This window comes from Nannobrachium achirus, assembly GCF_963921795.1.
Source record: "Nannobrachium achirus genome assembly, chromosome: 3".
Lineage (NCBI taxonomy): Eukaryota > Metazoa > Chordata > Actinopteri > Myctophiformes > Myctophidae > Nannobrachium > Nannobrachium achirus.
The window spans coordinates 54,425,832-54,446,067 of NC_137812.1; the positions used below are offsets into that span (position 1 = coordinate 54,425,832).

General features: G+C 43.4%; 1 protein-coding gene across 1 annotated transcript in view; it reads left to right on the top strand.

Moving 5' to 3' along the window:
* Window positions 1–2,608: 2,608 nt before the first annotated feature.
* Window positions 2,609–20,236, top strand: part of fbxo41 (F-box protein 41) — a gene marked incomplete at both ends in the record, with an annotated part of 51,153 nt that continues 33,525 nt past the window's right edge. The window contains 3 exons of the mRNA XM_080721509.1: window positions 2,609–3,178; window positions 4,598–4,827; window positions 19,020–19,230. Of these exons, the coding sequence (XP_080577635.1) occupies window positions 2,609–3,178; window positions 4,598–4,827; window positions 19,020–19,230 (1,011 nt within the window). The remainder of the gene's footprint in view (window positions 3,179–4,597; window positions 4,828–19,019; window positions 19,231–20,236) is intronic.

The following is a 20,236-nucleotide window of genomic DNA, read 5'->3' on the forward strand; positions in this document are numbered from 1 at the left end:
CTACGTCCAACCGGGGAAACTCCCCCTGTCAGGTGATAAGAAGCGGCCTGCTCACTCCTCATGTATTGAAGGAAGCATGAGCTCAGTTCGGGGCCCTCCCCAGGTTGGCAGAGGGAGAGTAGAGCCCAGGATTACAGCTTAGGCAATTGGCACCGGGTGAAAAAATGGGTTACAAAAATCGTGGGATAAAAAAAAAGAAAAAAAAAGAAGAAAATTACATTCTACCACTCCATGGATTCGTATCGGTTGCGGTGGTTTGCGGCGCCGCTCCGGTGGTCCGCGGCGGTGGTCCGCGGTGACTCCGTGCGAAAAACGGACGAAAAAAGCAATACCGCGACTGACCACTAGTTTAGCAACTTACACAGTATAGCTTTAAGTATTTAATGCATTCATTGAACATCTTTTATTCAACTACGATTTGATTCTGACTTGTTTATTATGTAGCATGTCCTCGTTGAGTAACTAAAGTTATTGCTGTGCAGAATGCATACTGTATATGCACTCACAAGCAGAATTGATGCTCTAACACAGCAAAATAGAGCACCAGAATGAAGTGTTCATTTTGACACTTTGTGTTGCGGTGGTTTGCGGCGCCGCTCCGGTGGTCCGCGGCGGTGGTCCGCGGTGACTCCGGGCGAAAAACGTGCGAAAAACGGACGAAAAAAGCAATACCGCGACTGACCACTAGTTTAGCAACTTACACAGTAGAGCTTTAAGTATTTAATGCATTCATTGAACATCTTTTATTCAACTACGATTTGATTCTGACTTGTTTATTATGTAGCATGTCCTCGTTGAGTAACTAAAGTTATTGCTGTGCAGAATGCATACTGTATATGCACTCACAAGCAGAATTGATGCTCTAACACAGCAAAATAGAGCACCAGAATGAAGTGTTCATTTTGACACTTTGTGTTAAATGAACACTCCAGATTTGACTGTTTATGCACTGGTATGGTATGTGGAATTTTGAAAAAGTTCTTCAGTTATTGTGAAGTTTAAATTGTCATGTTTTGTGACCAGTGATTGTAGATTTGCAATGAATGAAGGTTCATTAACTGGTCTACTAGGGGAACTCGTGTCTATACTGACATCTCATTAACTTTAATCTCTGAGATCTTGGAATATTGACAACTTTTTAATAGCCACTACGCCAATGTCATTTTAGGACTAGATTAGGGAGAACTGTTTTCTCAGCAGTAATTCTAAACTTCAACAGTCTGTTGACCTGGTTGCACTCATACATTTCTAAAAATAAGATCTGCCCCTCCTTTATCCCCCTGAAGAAGAAGCTTTGCCTTGCCCTTTACTGTACATTATGCTGCATGTTAGTCCTCTGCATCAGATGCCTTCAATGTGACATCCAGACAAGTTTATTTTCTTAATTTCGATTGCATTGACTTTGTTGCATTATCAGGAGAATAGTTTAATTTGCCCTCGAGTTGTTTGTGAGATGAATAAATAAAACAAACCCTATCCTTTAACTGAGTATATAATACTTTGTATTGAAAGATGAAGCTGTAGCTCCCTCTAATAACTTTCTTGTAGTATTATTACAAGAAAGTCGGGTGACTGAAAAAAAAATCACTTCCACTCTGACTGCATTTATCAGTCAAATTGACAGGTAAATTATCTCCCTTTTGGCCCAGGAGAGCAACACCTCCTCCCCTGCTGCCAGCGGGGGTTCTATTGTCTTCCAAATGTGAATTAGCATTTCAATTGACCTCTCAAATGGGGAGCACAAAAGGTGTGAAATTCTCTCCTTGCTCCTGGGAGGGGGAGGAATGGGTGAGACCTGTCTTTATGACCGATAACTAACAGTCGGAGTGGTATAATGGTATATCATAGGAAAAGTTTCAGAAGGGGAAAAAAATTAGAACATATGTCTTGAGTATTTAGGAAAAGTCATGGAAGGGGAAATTTCTTAGACCTTCACAGGGAGAGTTATTGCACTTTGCGATCTCAAAGTCGGTCAAAATTACCTGTTAGTCACCCGTGTGTTAAATAGTCACGGCATGTAAAAGTAAAATTTAACTCTTATTTCAAACTTTGTCCTTGATGTAAGACAGCTTATGTAAGGTGCTCATCTGAAATCGGATTGATTTCATGTTGCGACTATAACGTATCATGCAAGGTAGGTAGCAGTTGTTCTCCTGCTAAAAAGCACACAATCATAGCCTATATTGTAGTGTAAACCAACAGCTCTGATATGACCCTTTAAGCCAAAGTACAATTCGGCATCATTAATGATTTCTCTGTCATTTGCTCTGTTCTTCAGGATCTCAGGCAAAGGAACCGGAGGGAAAGGGGCAGAAGTAAGAAGAAAAGAGCCTTTTCAGAAGAGAAGGATCATGGGCGACCGTGGTGTTTGCAGCTATGTGTGACTACATGATCAGGTGGGACTCTTCCATCTTGCCTCTGGGTCCCAGCAACTTCCCCTAAACACTGCCTTATCTGCTGACCTCCCCTCTCCTTTTCTCATCATGAGAAGATGTACCTGGTGCTGGGTGGGCAGTGAGCCCTCATACCGGTGCTGTCTCTGTGCTGCGTGAGAGCCCGCCTCCAACGCGCACTCCTCCTTCTCCCGGGCGGTCGGTTTTGGCCCAGAATGGCCTCTTTGGACCTGCCCTACCGCTGTCCTCGCTGCGGGGAGCACAAGCGCTTCCGGAGCCTGTCGTCCCTGCGTGCCCACCTGGAGTACAACCACACCTACGAGACACTCTACGTCCTCTCCAAGTCCAACAGCGTGTGTGACGCTGCCGCCCTGCTGCCTGCTTTAGTGGCTGAGGGAGCCGCCCTCCTCACCTCCCCGGCCGCCATTGGCAATAACAACGACCCGTTTGAGCCCCTGCGACCTTCCGCCACTTCGTTTTCTCGCTTTCCCTGCCGCGAGCTTCCCTGTCCGGACGAGCTGTGCTTGAACCCGGCAAACACCAACGCCGCTGCCCGGTACCTCCCCAACCTGGAGTTTCCCCTGGGGGAGATTCTAATGAAGAAAGCAATGACGTCCACGGACCCCGGTCAAGCCGGTAACCCCAGCAGCACTGCCGTGGCGGTGGCTGCCAACGTAGCGGCCAGCGCGGTCGAGGCAGCTTATGAGGAAGGACTTGCCAGGCTGAAGGCAAGGGCGTTTGAACGCCTGGAGCTGGACGAGAGACTGGAGAAACTGTCCGAAGAGGTGATTATTTTATTATGTTTAGTGGAAATGCCTTTCAGCTGTAAATACATCTTTACCTTATCTTAAAGTTATACCATGTAACTTTTTTTATAAAACAAATCTTAAAATGGTCCTAACTGTTAAATCGCTAAAGTTTTAGAACCCCCACTCCGTTATTTTCAGCTTCAAAAGCCTTCTCTTTATATGTTTTCTATGAGCCGTGAGGGGGGGAGAATTTCGCGGCAAAATGACGTCATCATACTACCGGCCAATCACAGCGAGGGTTATACACTGCCGGCCAATCACAGCGCATCTTGGAGTGGGGTCGCTAGGGCGGCCATATTTGTAGTCTCCCGTGTGTCTCTATACTCGGGTGCACGGTGAAGCATGGGTGAAGGAGTGTATCTCCGGAATGGCTGAACGCACAGGAACCAGGGACCCCTCAAAAGATAGATCTCGGCGAGGTGGAGGCAGACGCGGGGGTGTGAGAACCGAAAAACGGCCGAAAGACGCGGACGCGACCGAGGTTTGCTATAGAGCTACTGACCACAAGTTGAGCAACTTACACAGTATAGATTTAAAAGTATTTGAAGCAGATGGTGCAAATGACTGGTTACTAAATGCAGTGACATCTTTATTATATTTTGGACATCATTGCAATTACCTTTCTGCGTCAGCAGAAGGAGACAAGGACATAAATTCATTGATTCTAGCCTTAAAGCCACTATAAACTGATATTGTTATTCTGTGTGTTCAATTCTAATTTCAAACTTGTTTTCAGTAAAATGGAGCTGCTCAGTGGCACTGGCAGTATAGTGACTTAGCATGATTTTAAATGTTTTTATTTCTCCAAAAATGATGCTTTAGCTAATTCAACATAAAAGAGGCGGAACCAGGGCGGGACAAGCCTGCTGGTTGGTCAGTCAGGGACCAACCAGAAGGCTAACAAAGGATGAATTGAAACTTGTTCCGTTTCAGTTTAGTTACAGTTTAGGCATTTAGCAGACGCTTTTAATCCAAAGCGATTTACAATAAGCAGATAATACATCACTATAATAAACAAGATAACATGTCAGAACATCAACAACAATATAAGAAATGCATATGAATTTCAATCTAAAAAAACAATATAATCAGTAAAGAAAAAAGGATTCTAAAAAACCTAAAAACAAATGCTAGCTAGCTTCATGTAATGGTCATTGAGTGTTTCTGTAGTGCTATGGGTTTAGGTGGAGTCTGAAAAGGTGAGTCTTCAGTCCACGGCGAAAGCTAGCGAGTGAGTCCGTTGTTCTAAGTGCGACAGGGAGTTTATTCCACTGCTTGGGGGCCAGGAGGGCAAACTGTCTCGTACGAGTGGATTTTTGTCCTGGGGCTTTTAGCGAGGGTTCTGTGTCCGTTATGTTATTCCGCCAGTATATTCTGCTTGTTTGCGTGTTGCAGGTGGAGCAGAAGATTGCAGCGCGCGTGGGTCGCCTGCAGGTGGAGCTGGAGAGGAAGAGCTCGGAGCTGGAGCGGGCCAAGCACGAGAGCGACCGTCTCAGCCAGGAGAAACAGGAGCTGGAGGACAAGGCAGGGGAGCTGTCCCGACAGGTGGACGTCTCCGTGGAGATGCTGGCCAGCCTCAAGCAGGACCTGGTCAGCAAGGAGGAGGAGCTGAACCACAAGCAGCAGTGAGTGCTTTTCACATCATTTACATCAGTGGTTCTCAACCTTTTCAGGCCGCGACCCCCAAAATAATCATATTTTAACTGGGGACCCCCCCCCCACACACACCCTGACGAGCACTATGAATTGAGGCATTACATTTTGTATGACACGGTTATGTGAAAATAGCAAATCTACTTGCTCACAACGCCTCGCGTTGCGTAGCGTTGTGTGCATGTTTATGGGCTATTTTCACAATTTCAGCCTCTGATATTTTACAATTTGGCCAATGTTTGATTTGTCATTTTAGAGGTATTAAAAAGTCCTTAAATTGTCACTTTAGAAATGTGCAGATACCCTCTATACACTTAAACTTGTTGTTGGTTTGTTTACTGTTGAGTGAGAAAACAATGTTGCACATTGAGTTAATCATCTGGGGACCCCCCAAAATAATTTGGCGACCCCCCCTGAGGGTCCCGACTCACAAATTGAGAACCACTGATTTACATGTAGCGGCCCTCATTTGGTTTCATTCCAGGGTCCTACAAGAAAGTGAAAACCCGACTGGAATTCATTCATGATGTTCTTTGTACAAAACATCCCTTGACCCAAACCGCTGGTTGAGAAAGACTTGGGATGCAAGATTATGTTACGTGATATTATGTTTCTGTGTGCATGTTTGGATGGTTTGTTAGTTCAAAAAGGAAGAAGATAGCCTACCAAAAGCATCTCTCGGGGTAACATCCATCATTTAAATTTCAGCCAAGCAATCTGGTTGTCAAAGTCATCATGAACAGAAGTCAAATGTTCTGAACTGTAGATCCTGTTCAACTGTTCATGAAGGTAACCAGTAGAGTTGCCGGAAAGAAACTCACCAGGATTTTTATTCTTGTATTTGTTTTAATGAGAATCACGATAGAAATAACTTTAGGATCACGCATATCCTTTTTTTCTTTTTTTTTTTCTTTTTTAAGGTCTGTTTTTGGGCTTTTTATGCCTGCTATTTGATAGGATAGTAGACTGACAGGAAACGGGGAGAGAGATGGGGAATGACATGTGTCAAAGGTCGTCCGGATCGGGAATCGAACCGGCGACGCCAGCAGGCATCATAGCCTAGTATGTAGTACGCGCCTTGACCACCAGGCCAGCGGGCGCCCCACGCATACCTTTCTGAGGTTAAGATTAGGAATAGGGTTAGGTTTTGGCACCGTTTTACTGAGGTTAAGGTTAGGAATAAGGTTAGGTTTAACCGTATTAGGCATAGTTTGCAGAGGTATATAAGGATATTAAGGATCTAAATGGAAAATAACAAATAAGCCTTGCCTTACCTGAACTGTACTGTCATGAAACTGTACCTTTTCCTATCCAAAACTTCTAATAAATACCTTAATCATTAAATCAAAAGGCATAAACCATCAGCCCAGGCGAGTTTCTTTCTGGCGACTCTTCTTGTATTCTTCATGAAACACTGACCTGGCTCCAGTCTCTGAATCTGGATTAGGATCTCAGGGGTTTGGTGTTGTTTGGTGTTGTTTTCTCAGCTGGAATACCAACTGGGCCAATCAGCGTCCTTAGAATGCGATGATGGAATGTAACGGCGCAAGACAGTTTAAAACAACAGTGGCAGTGAAACAGAATGGAAATTAATTCTGATGAAACGCACATCTCGGCACAAATACACACAATCACACATCACGCTAAGCAACATTGGCAGGTGTCATCACCACGCCAGCTTGTTATGGACATTTTCCTCAAAATGCATTTTGCTACAGACATGAGGGGTCAATATTACCACATAGTGTGCTACACATAACGTGCTATACATTTTGAAATTATAAATACATCCAAGTTATATTACGCTTTTCTAGTTACGATAGTATTTCTGCATTAATTTAATCAGTGTTCTACCTAAAACCTGGAGACTGGAAAGTCTGCCACTGTACTCTACACTACAGCATGGGATTTCAATAATTTGGTCTTTCATTGCACATTACTTGAACAAAATAAGAACATAATGAAAAAAGAAATGTTTTTTTTCCTCAAAATCAAGAATTTGCCAAAGACATTGGACAAGTCTTGCCACGACACATTTGACCATGTGCAGACCGTGTTGATGACCACTGAATACTGGGCATTTATGACGCGCACACGTGTAAATACACGCTCACAAAATAGTTAGACATGATAGCATCATTTACTACCTTCCTCCTACTGGCTAACTTCACCTGATGTTGGCATTGTTGGCCTGCCAGATGTTAGCTGCATCTGCCCGTCTGTTCCTTCCCAGTATCTGTATGCCCTAAGAGGGATGTCTGCCTGCTCAAGCTGCTCAAGCTGCTCAGGACTCTCTGCCTTCAGCATTCAGCATAACTCTGAGAGTGTACAAACGGAACCAAATGGACCTGTATGGGTCCATCCATGCACACTCACAGTGATACATTTATACTGAGGATTTCACTGTGCAGCTGGATCCACAGCTTCTCACAGATAAATCTCTCTCTCTCTCTCTGTCTCTCTCTCTGTGAAGATGCCTTGTTGCTTCATGTGTGAATAGCACTATAGATTGGAGGTTATTTATGTACGGGTTATGCTCAGAATGGTCTTGTTGTGTTAAGATAAAGTGTTTTTTACACGCACCCGCTGTCACACGTGCACGCACGCACACACACACACAGTGGGGGTGGCGGAAACACGTTCAGCGGACTGCCCCGCCAAATGTTTGCCTATTACAGTGGTTCTCAACCTTTTCAGACTGTGACCCCCAAAATAATCATATTTTAACTGGGGACCCCCCCCCCCCCATCCTGACGAGTACTAAGAGTTGAGGAATAAAATGTTGTATAACACGGTTCAATTGTGAAAAATGGCCGATCTACATGCTCACAACGCCTCGCGTTGCGAGTGAGAAAACAATGTTGCACATTAAGTTAATCATCTGGGGACCCCCCAAAATAATTTGGTGACCCCCCCTGGGGGTCCCGACCCACAGGTTGAGAACCACTGGCCTGTTATGACATGCTCAGGATGGGGATGCTAGGGTTCAGGTTAATCTTTGATGAGGCCAGCCTTCCTCTTCCCTCTGGTTTTCTTCTATTTTCTTATACTATTTCAGTTTGTTATCAGGGCTAAACGTCATCACCAGCCCACAGACAGTCAGACACTCCTCAGGGCACAGCTTCTAATCACAAATCAACCACAACCACTGACACAGAGCACAGTACTGCACACACTCTCCACTGTACTGTACAGTGTACAATGTCTCCCTGAGTGTGTGTGTGTGTGTGTGTGTGTGTGTGTGTGTGTGTGTGTGTGTGTGTGTGTGTGTTTGTGTGTGTGTGCGTGCGTGCGTGCGTGCGTTAATGAACGCCACATCTACAACAGTAAGTGTTGGATAATTTAGAATACCATCGGGAGACTTTAGCCCATTTGTTGTGGGAAGTGTTGGCGTGCCATCTACCCTATTTTACTGTCCTCATTCTGTGTCCCTGAGAACAGTGACAATGAGAGCAGTGCTGTGTATGTCTCACCTGCAGTAGATACACACATGTAGGGTACAGATAAATACCATTGATGCAATGCCATCCCCTCCCTGTATTGTTCATTATTTTAACCCATTTAGACCGGGTATGCATTATTGTGTATTATTATTTGATGCTTTAACTATTAAAAAAATAGCAGATATACAAGCTCACAGTGCGGCACTCATAGTTAAATCATTAAATAATTCTAGGCCTAAATGGATTTTAAAGGTTCAATAATGCTAATATTATAATAGTAGGAATTAACAGTTACAGATCATAGACTGCTTCCAAGTAACGCCCGAAGCCCCAGTTTGTGTCTGCGTCTGAGTCTCTAAAGGAAAGCTGGCAGCTGAACAGTGAGCTCATTCAGACTGCAATAGAGAGAGTCTCACAGATGGAAAAAGACCATCATGGATGCTGAATGTTCAGCAGCCTTTGCTGTAGGGATGGGACGATATGAACATCACGATTATTGCGATATACGATATTATCGCAATAATCAAAATCCATTATCTTGGGGCGGAACATAAAAAAAAAAAAAAAGCTGATTGCGACGCATTGTGAGCTTGTAGATCGGCTATTTTTTGGCAAAGACATTTGATAGAGAGTGAAAAAGAACTGTATCAAGTACGTATATTAGGTACTTTTTACCAATTATAGAGGGTTTAAGTGGTACCGGATATGCAGCTCGGCAAATAAAAGGTGAATTGATCCCTGTGCATGACGGAGGACGATATCACGATAAATTCAATCTCCACGATACGATTATTGTGAGTGTTTTTTATCACGATAAACGATAATATCGCGTATCGTCCCATCCCTACTTTGCTGTATGAATTGGGTTTGAGCCCTGCTGTTTCACTACTGTGTGCAGCTTGGATAGTAGCATGAAATGCAAAAAGGGACTTAACAAGAGCCTTACAGTTGAAGGGTGCTGTCCAATACTTATTTTGAAGAAGTATTTGTTGGCTGACAAACAAGTATGTAATCCATGATAAGCTGCGAGCAGCTTTTGATTTGCACCAGAACTGATTCTGGACAGACTGAGCAGCGGACAGACCGACAGAGCGGTACTTTATACTACCTGCAAGGTCTCAGCCAAAGGCACAGAATTACAACATTCTCTAAAATGGTCCTGTTTCATGACCAAAAGTTATAACCTTCAGTAGCAGTTCTTCAGTATTATTATATTATATATTCATATTATTTGGTGCTGCACATCTTATTCTGGAATTAATTTGAGTCTGTTTTCTAAAGTGGAAGCACATGCAGAGGTTTCACTACTACTCCTACTGAGGCTACCATGGAAACAACCCCATTTCTCATTGAGATAGTGTTCCAGAATACAAAGTGATGCTGTCAAGCCAGAGAGAGAGAGACCGAGAGTTGGCCTCATTAACAGCAGTGATCGAGGGAAAGGGGATCAGAGGGAGTTAGTATGGACTGTGCAGCATTAGCATATCAATAGCCACGGTTGATGCTGCTGTACTGACGAGGCAGAATGAGCTAAGCAAAATGTGACCCGCGTTAACCACATGAACCCGTGCCTTCCTATTTTGGGAATACTAAGAAAGGAACTGATCTACAAGCTCACAACCCTGTTGCCTTGCAACACGCTGTGAGCTTTTAGATATGCTATTATCTGTATGTTTGAAAATAGATGTTTTTGTTATCAGTTAAATAAAAATAAATAAACTGTAAATGTACAATTCGCATTAAATTCACCCATTCACACACATTCATACACCAACGGCAGAGGAAACCATGCAAGGCGAGGCACCAATGTGCTCGTCGGGAGCAATTAGGGTTTCAGTGTCTTGCTCAAGGCTGCTCTATACTGTACCTCCTGAGCCACTGCCGCCCCAATTGATTAGTTTGATGAACTGTTGTACCCCTAGCCTGCAATCCTGACTGAAGGAAAGACCATGGTTTTCATTTGGTCAAAGCAGACGTAAAGAGTCACTTCAACAACATGCCTGCAAGCAGCCGGGTTCGTCCATGCGGCTTTGTTCACGCACACCTACAGTAGTAATGTAATATAGCTGCATGTCTGGTTTATTTACACTATAAATTACACTATTCCTTTGCCACCACATGCTTCTCTCCAGTGCAACCTAATACAAGTGGGCTGATAGTGGTTCAGTATTTTGTTCAGTGACACTTGGACAGGACGCATGGCTGTTGTAATAATCAAACCTGTGACCTTTTTTTTCTCTCTTCTTCTTTTTAATTTTTTATAGAACTAGAAAGTCGCGCCGCAAGCGGCGCTCCTGTCTATCCCCCCTCGCCACGTTGTTAACAGGAAAAGCTCTGTGAATGCATAGCAGGATCCAGGCAGAGGTGGAACATAATTCGACGGGTAACCAAATGTTGTGTAACTGGCTTCACGTTCGGTGGAAAACACGACACACCTCCCTCTGTTGTAATTCAATACACTGCCCTCCGCTCACTCTCTCTACTCTCTCTACTCTCCACCCCCCCATCCTCCCCTCACTGACTGTGCCTGTGAGGGGCACGTGCCTCTCTCTCTCTCTCTCTCTCTCTCTCTCTCTCTCTCTCTCTCTCTCTCTCTTTCTCTCTCTCTCTCTCTCCACGCGCGCTTCTGCACTCTCGGAGGGGCTGCGCTCTCTTGGGGCTGTGTGTGTGTGTGTGTGTGTGTGCGTGCGTGCGTGTGTGCGTGTGTGTGTGTGTGTGTGGCTACGCCCCCCTCTGTTGAAATTGGATCCGCCGGTCCCATAGCTGGGAATGAGCCAATGGAGGGCTGTCACCATGGCGACGGGGGGCGAATGATAGCGCTAGGGGCGGTATTCCTTACGTCCTAGACGACTACCTATGAGTTGAAGTCGATGTAAACGGGGCGTGAATGGGCTTGGAAGTGGGATGCGGCAATAGGAGGAATGTATATATAAGATGGTCAGTACATTTTATTTTACAACTGTAATGGATTTTGTCCCTTAACTTTTGACTTTAAGTTCATACATCAAAAATCAAATACATCATGTCATTTTCTAACAGTTGCATCGCATAAATAGTACATTTGTGCCATTTAGGCGATGCAATTTGAGCATTGAAGCACAAAATGCTTGCACCGTGGCTATATTCATAAAGTTTGATTTGGAATCCTAATTACAGTGGGAAAAAGATTATATAACACAAAACTAAATATTGTAAAGGGAAAAAAGAAAGAAAGAAAGATGTTTTGTTACACAAATCAAGGAGGCTATCAGAGAGAGAGAGAGAGAGAGAGAGAGAGAGAGAGAGAGAGAGACAGAGACAGAGACAGAGACAGAGACAGAGAGCGAGAGAGAGAGAGAGAATGTCAACCATCACTCTATGACATACAGTATTTACTCTTCCCTGATTGATTGGAGCAAATACCTGGACTAGTGGCTCCTTGGGAAGCCAGTCACGAACGTCAGCCCTGGACAGCTTTGGGAATGGAGGTCAATGAATGCATCACTATGTTTTTCTTCTTTTCATCTATTAAATATGTGTGTTTCCTAAACCCACCAGGCTTGAGCTAAGACCCGCCTCGCGGAAACGCCTCTCTCAATAATCTTAAGTATGAAAGTGTACCGGTATATAGTGCTCTTAGTGCAAAGCAATACTATACCTACTACCTACTGATCCATTACAATAATACACGCAGCATAATATGCGTGTTTCCTAAACCCACCAGGCTTGAGCTAAGACCCGGCACGTTGCTGTGTCCCTGCATCCTGTCCTCCTGTACTGAGCAGATATAATAATAATAATAATAATAATACAACTTTATTTGTATAGCACCATTCATGACCTGAAATGCAGCTCAAAGCGCTGCATATATATGATTCTATGCATTGTACATGAGCTACATGTGTACATGATATTGACATCCTTTCATTGTGCATGATGTACATGTGTACAAACATGATATTGACATCCTTTCTGCACCATGCTGCAAATAGTTTCCTGGGCATGAGGCAGTAACACCAAATTAGTATAATTAATATAAGTAACTCTACAGTCCCTCCATCAACTTGTTATGAGACATAACATGAATTCTCCAAACCAATCTAATCATAATTAGCACCTAATTAAAGTGCTGAAAATGTCACTTACAAGTTCTGTTATAATAAGTGATAATGGAATAACACAACGGGCAGCAGTAGCAGAGTTAGTGTCAAAGTGTCCTTGAGCATGACACTGAACCCCTAATTGGTGCCTTACATGGTTTCCTCTGCTATCGGTGTATGAATGTGTGTGTGAATTGGTGAATGTAATGCACAATCATTGTAAAGTGCGTTGGATAAAGATACAGTATACTGTAAATGGACAATTTACCATTTACACAACACCCATTCACAGATTTGGATCACCTTTGTAGCGCCTGGATCGTCTTGCCAAATCAAGATGGTTACTAATTGCAAACAATGGCGCTCCTCACATAAAAGCCTTTCTAGCAATCAGCTCCATTCTGATGAATAGTAATATTTGGGAATCATTTTGAATTAATAGTCAGTGACGATGACAAAGCTGAGAGGAAACTGAACCAACGATCCAAATGAACACTTAGATGTGCATTACTCATTATGCCTTTTATCGCTGTGAAGTTTGAGTGTGCTGAAATGCCCTTGCCTGTCAAGTGACAGTGAAAGTGAAATTAGCTTGGTTATACTGTTATCCCATACTGTATGTGACTGCAGTAGCCAATATGTAGCTTGCACCATTGCTGTATACACAGTATGTATTTATGTTATTTCCATTTATGGAATAATGACATGGCAAGATGGATTGTGCAGCTTTGATTACTCGATAACTTCTGTATAAATATGTCATTTTTAAAATGATTCTACTGTACCTCAAGTCGATGGTGTAGTATAGTCCACACCACAACTATAATGACGACAGTGGTGAACGATCATTTCATCACATCACTCATGTTAATCATGTTTACCATTATCGTGCCTCGCTATGGATGCTCACATCATTATCATTATAGTTATCATTCTTGGTGTGTGGACGACCATTAACTTCATATACAGCCATGCAGGGAAAGCTTTACCTCACATTTTTCCCTCATTGGCTGTGTTTCTAAACGCACCATCAGCTTGTGATTGACTGCATTTTAAATACGCAGAGACCAACTGGCCATGAAAATAACTGTCACATTACAGTATGTATTCTTATGCATATACATATGCACGCATGCAGGCAGGCAGGCAGGCAGGCAGACAGTCAGTCACATGCTTGGGTGCATTCACAGACACATGCATGTGCCTAAGCATTTGTTCATGTTAGAAAAATGAGATAATATCATAGATGTGAAAATGTTGTCATGTATTCGTATTTGCGCAACTTAAACAACATATAAAACGGTGTGACAACCCCAAGGGCTTGTCTGGGTAAACGTGCACACTATTGTCACCTCCTGGCTCAACTGTGTTTGTCCAAGGTGTTGGTGGGGAACCATGTGAGTGATGCGCTGAGACGGAGGTGTGCTTTTGTAACAGGATCATCACACAGAACGATCGCCTTCTCCTGTCTGTCACTTCCTTTGTCTGTCTGTCTATCCTCTTTCACAGTGTCTGTTCTGATTTTCACTTCCTCTGGCCTAGCGTCAGATCTTTCTCTGGACACGTCGTCTTCCTTGATCTGACGGTAGAGTCTTTCTATTTTCGTCTTTCTCCCCCCCCCCCCGTTCTTCCTCACTACTTCCGTCTCTCTACTCTGGTTTCCCTTCTCTCTGAGAGATAGTTCAGTTTTCATGTTGCCTTACTGCCAGGCATTAACATGGTGCAGCGTCCCCCTATGGGAATGAAAACAACAGTCTGACTCTGTTACACTTTTAAATCAGTTAAAGTTTTTAGTTTAGTTTAGTTTAGGTTAGTGTATTTGATCACTCACATTTTTACAAGTCATACATCCACTTAGTCATTGTTACATGTGATCAAAAGGAATAGGCTGAAGCTGAAAGCTTGTAGAAGCCTATCCTACTTATTCATGAATTAAGACATTGATTAGTTATAAGAGTTTTGTTGGAAGTGAGTATACCTGTGTTTATCCAAATCTGCATTGTAGGATTTAGTAAAATATATACCCCTTGTAGTATAAATAATAAGATAGTATAAGTCAAGATATACTATATTATTATTACAGATAGCTCTGTGATTATGGCTAAAATTATAAATGTGTCCTGAACACAAATTGTTCATTGTGATCATTCTCACTGATTTTTGAAAGCATCATTATTTAATTGTGCACATTGTTAAACTGTATGACAATACATTCACTATGTCCCATGAACTATTACAGCGCGCATAAAGTACATTCTAAGGAAAACTAAGGGCCCTGTTTTGGGGCGACTGTATTCCTGAGCCGCAGTGGTGCCAGCGTGTTCGGTCTTTTGGCGACTCACAGTGTGCCGATGTGGGAGGAAAGGCTCAGTGTGTCGTTTGCAAATCACAGCGCACTGCAAATTTGGGTGTCAATGACCACAGCACACCGCCTGACCGCTTGTACCAGGGCAATTGCCAAATAGTGAGCCGACTGCTCATGACTCACTATTTTAGTTGGCAGAGGCGCAGCCAGATAGATGTCCAAAATCACTTTATGTTATGTTTGTCTGTTTCACTTTGGTATGAATCCCTCAAGCTGTAGTGTAACAAACATTTTATGTGTTTTTCTTGCTTTCTCTCACACAGTGGTGGTAACAATGGTTAAATGCTTGCATCCCATAAAATAACTGTTGCACGTCATGACAGATTATTGAAGGCACCGACACAAAAAAGAACTGCTCCGTGGCAGTGGTTTTTATACTACCAAAACCTCCACCGGCTGTCCGTCCGTCAGTCAGTGAGTGAGTCACACGTCACACGTCACACTTTTGCCCTGCTCATATCTCCACAACCGTTGCCCCCATCCATGCCAAATTTTGCACACACACTCCTTACCTGCCAAACTACAACCTCCAAGGACCCCCGGAGCTCCAGGGACCCCCAGGTCCCTGGGGGACCCCCAGGTGTAAAAAAATGTCCGTCCGTGAGTCACGTCACACGTCACACTTTTGCCCTGCTCATATCTCCACAACCGTTGCCCCCATCCATGCCACATTTTGCACGCACACTCCTTACCTGCCAAACTACAACCTCCAAGGACCCCCGGAGCTACAGGTCCCTGGGGGACCCCCAGATGTAAAAAATGACCAAATGTGCAAAAATGACCAAATGACCACTCCAACGGGGCTGCTCACGGGGAATTCCCGGGGACCACCGACTCCTGGTGCTCCAGAACGGATGCAAAAGTGGTGGCGCCCCCAGTGGAGGACCCCCTACACTGCAGCTCACATAAAATGCCGTAACTCCGGCTAGGAGCGACCGGGAGAGCCGGGGCCGGTACCTATTCGTCCGCCTCGGCGGCGTGGAGACCCCACCCCTCATTTCTCACATGGCCCTCTTCTAGCGCCACCATGAGGCCGATTCTTGCAAAACACATTTTTGGACACTGCTCCTAAAAATGTTGCCCTAAAATCACGCAAATCGGTACACAGTATGTCTACACTCATCCCATCAACATGAATCTGTCCCATATAGCGCCACCTTCAGGCCGATTTTTAAAAACACATTTTTGGACACTGCTCCTACAGATTTTGCCCTAAAATCACGAAAATCACTACACAGTATGTCTACACTCATGTCATCAACATGGATCAGGAAGATTTTGGAAAAACAAATTTTTGCCCTATTTGTGGAGATAAGCGACCTACGGTCGCTTATCTCCCGATTAGGGAGTCTTACTGGTTTATGTATGGACTGAGGAACCGCAAATTAATATGTATTTGGCTGTGGGCCTCCATCAGAAAATATTTTGTGCCAGCCCCACAGTAGCATGATAGGTATAAATGTATGTGAAATGTGCAACAGCTGCTCATTTTGTTTAAATCACTGTGGCAGTTGGACCCGGCATGCCGTTGTATCACAAGCAGCTCTGCTACACCCAGTGATTCGTGTACTGCATGTTCAATTTACTGTTGAACACCATAGTACTACAAGCTACCTCATCTGTAATTCAAGACTGACAAGGTCCACAATCCTTCCTGGAAAGCAAAGAAAGCAGTAGTTATTCTTGGGATCCCCTTGTGCTGATAGAATTGTCAATGGTAACCCCTGATTCTTTCTTTCTGAAAACCCATAATCCTATATGGGGGGGTAATAGTCATAAATGCAGCAGGAGTGGCATTAAGAAGACGGGGCTCTAGTGGGAGCCAATTGAAGGGTGAATAAACGAGCATGCACGATCACATGCACGCACGCACACACGCACACACACACGCCTGCGAGCGCACACACACACAATCATAGAGAGAGAGAGGCCAGAGCATGTTTGACTGAGAGAATGAGGAAACTCCTCACAGCCTAACAATGTCAAACCTGTCATAAATCCCTTATCATAATGTATAGTTACAGAGACAGACAGGCACTATAAGGCATCGCATACCGTACAGTAGGATCACACAAAGCCACTTACAGACGTCCCCAACTCCATCTGATTACCTGAGTGTGTGTGTGTGTGTGTGTGTGTGTGTGCGTGTGCGTGTGTGTGCCCGTGTGTTTGTGTGCCTGTGTGTGCTTGTGCGCACGTGGGTGCTTTTGGCAGCAAATGTATATTTCACCTTTAATCAACCACTTCTTAATTGTTTTAAAGAGATCTGTGCTTGAAGACAGGAAAGGAACTCTTGACCAAACTATTTCTAGCCCATTTCTGATCTTCCATGGTGCGAACACTCACAATATTTACAGTAGCGAACTGCAGCATTGACAAATGGGCAAGATGTACAGTAATGGCACTTTGTGCAATACTATAATAGAACTGAAGCAAAGTGATGAATGTACAGTGAGATATTATTTTCCACTGAAACATAGGAAATAAACAAATAATGGGCACAGGTGAGATGACTATAAGTAGCAAAAAGCCACCAACAAAAGAATCTCACCAGATGTCGATGTTGAGGAAACCACTTCAGGCTGTTAGGACACCGCTTCAGTTTTCTCACATTAAAACAAATTCACATCCATTACTTTATTGTCCCTAGTGGGAGATGTGGTTTGCAGCAAGCCATCAAACACAATCCATATTCACACTGGAAAATATACAGAAAACATAAGACGCATTAAGACGAGTAATCCACTTGGACGTTTGAGTTAGGGTTGTTGTTTGTTTTACTTAAAGGAAAAACTAGGAGAAACATTTAAGAGAAGAAATCTATGACATGAGCTTGTTAAAACCAACAAAAGAGATGCCTCTATTCTTCTCTCTACCCTATTATCTGTCTGCATACTGTACTGTACCTTACTGATGTCCAGAGTCTTTTGTCTTGAAAGCTGACCTTGTAGCCATTCCTCTCTGGCTCTCTTCAGCCGACACGACGTCACAAGACCTTATTAAGCATTCCTGACTACATTGCTTAGACAGCTAGGAGGCCTGCCCACTGTCTATAAGGACACAGAAAACACTTGAAAACAGAGATAAAGGAGACAATGACAGACTCTCTGGAAGACTCTGGCCTTCTGGGAATTCTGGAATGTGGTCCCACTTTAACGAGCATGAGGGGGAAAGACATCCAAAGGAGGATGAGACGTACAGCTAGCGATCTGTTTAGATTGGGTGGGGAGAAAAGAATGATGTACAGGAAGATTGTGTGTGTGTGGGGGTAGAAATACACTATCACTATACAGTAGGAACTTCAGTGATCTTAAATCGTATCTGCAGTGCCTACAGACTACTAACATTTTGCATGAGAAATAGAGATTTCTATAACAGCACTGACAGAAAGATCACGACAGAAAGAATCTGGTGGGATTTGGTTATATAACACATCAGCTGTATATAAATATCCAGTTGTGGTGGCCTGGCAGCTCAACCAGTTACCACCTACACAGTAAAATGCTCAGGGTTCATTTAACTCCGAGGGCCAGATTTAAGAGCATCAAAGGCACAGTGCAAATTGTGTTGGTAAGATGTGTGGAATTAACATCAAATTCACCAAGGTAGCTGTTACAGTAATTAAGCAATCAGTGAATGGAACTGCCCTCTAGACGCGTTCTGCATTTGAAGCAGATGCAGTGGATTGGTGGAAATTCAAGAATAGATGGCAAGACTAAATTCATTGATGCTGAAATTGATTAATTTATGTAATAGAACATCAAACTATTTTGGAGGGACGCTATATCAAAACTCCAACTGAGAGACATTTAATTTGGGTAACAATTGCTCATGAAATAAATGCATTAGTAGTCACACAACTCCTGAAAGCAGTTGTTTCGTTGTATGGAAACAAGATACATCTGATACATACATTTGATACTATCAAATGTATCAGATGTATCTTGTTTCCAGCAGAATGCAGAATCTCTTCACGTTTACACAAGGTGACAAGCAAATATATCAAATATACTTGTATCAGTTACAAGCATATTTGATATAGGTGCAGAATGTGTCTGAAATGAAATGTGTAAAAGCGTGGTCAAATGTAAAGTGTAAAATTGTAATCAAATGGACCTGTAAGTGTACATTTTTATACACAAAGGATTTTACTGTGTAACCTATGGGCTTCTTGTTGCAAGCGATGTGTTTTCACTTTGTGGCGAGGAGCAGAAATGCCACAAAAAGCGTATTCATCCCTACTAATATCAGCGTTTTTTTTGTCTTTTCGTGCTCAGAGAAGTGGCCCAGATTGACCAGTTCCTGCAGGAGACGGCTGCGCGCGAGGCCAACGCCAAGGTGCGTCTGCAGCAGTTCATTGAGGAGCTACTGGACAGGGCGGACCGCGCTGAGAAGCAGCTCCAGATCATCAGCAGCTGTGGGACCACACCTAACGGCAGCCTGGGACGCTGCAGCCTGCAAGGGTCAAAGGGCAACAATGGACGCCAGGTGAAGAGAAGGGCTGTGAGAGGTCTTAACGCAGTGGTTCTCAACCTGGGGGGGGGGGGGGGGGGGGGTGTGCAACACTGTTTAAGTGTATAGAGGGTATCTGCACATTTCTAAAGTGACAATTTAAGGACTTTTTAATACCTAACCCATATATAATAGAGGCAGAAATTGTGAAAATAGCCAATCTACATGCTCACAACGCCTCGCAACACATGTAGATCTGCTATTTTCACAATAGAACCATATACAAAATGTAATGCCTCAACTTTTAGTGCTCGTCAGGGTGGGGACCCCCCAAATATGAATATTCTGGGGGTCTCAGTCTGAAAAGGTTGAGAACCACTGTCTTAACGGATTCCTAAGCCAATAATTTGGTGACTCGCCGGTTATCAAATTATTGGTTTAGGAATGTGACAAAAACAATAAAACGTCCATGAATTCAAAGCTTCATGGGGTGTGTAATTGATAGAACATACACCTTTTTTTGGGTGAACTACGTACTCCTTTAAGGAGGTTGGTGGGGGTGTATTTATTTTCATTTTGTTTAGTTTATTGTTTGTTTGTTATATTCAAAAGTTGAGAGGCAGATCTGGTGAAAGGCAGGCACATGAGGAAGGTGCTGGCAGAATTACATTCTAGGACTGTGATCTTAACCAAATGAACCCTAGGGCCACTATACTAGAGGGAACATTAGGCAAAAATAGCAACTCTCCAAGCATGCGATGCGATGTGAGTTCGTAGACTGGCTAAGAAATTAGTGTAGAGGGGAAAAAAAGAGTGGACCAAGTATAGAGTTAAGTGGTGGAGCACTCCACCTTCAACAGGCATGTACTGTGTGTTACCAAGCGTGTTTGTGGTTTGAACCAGTCCAAGAGGAAAGTGCTGAATGTATTTTACCTGCCAGTGGCAGAAACTTGTATCTCCATGTTTCAAATTGCTTTGTTCTCTTTGTAAATGCATGCCCTACTTCATCATACAAGAGTTTTACACTAAAGTAGTGAAAATA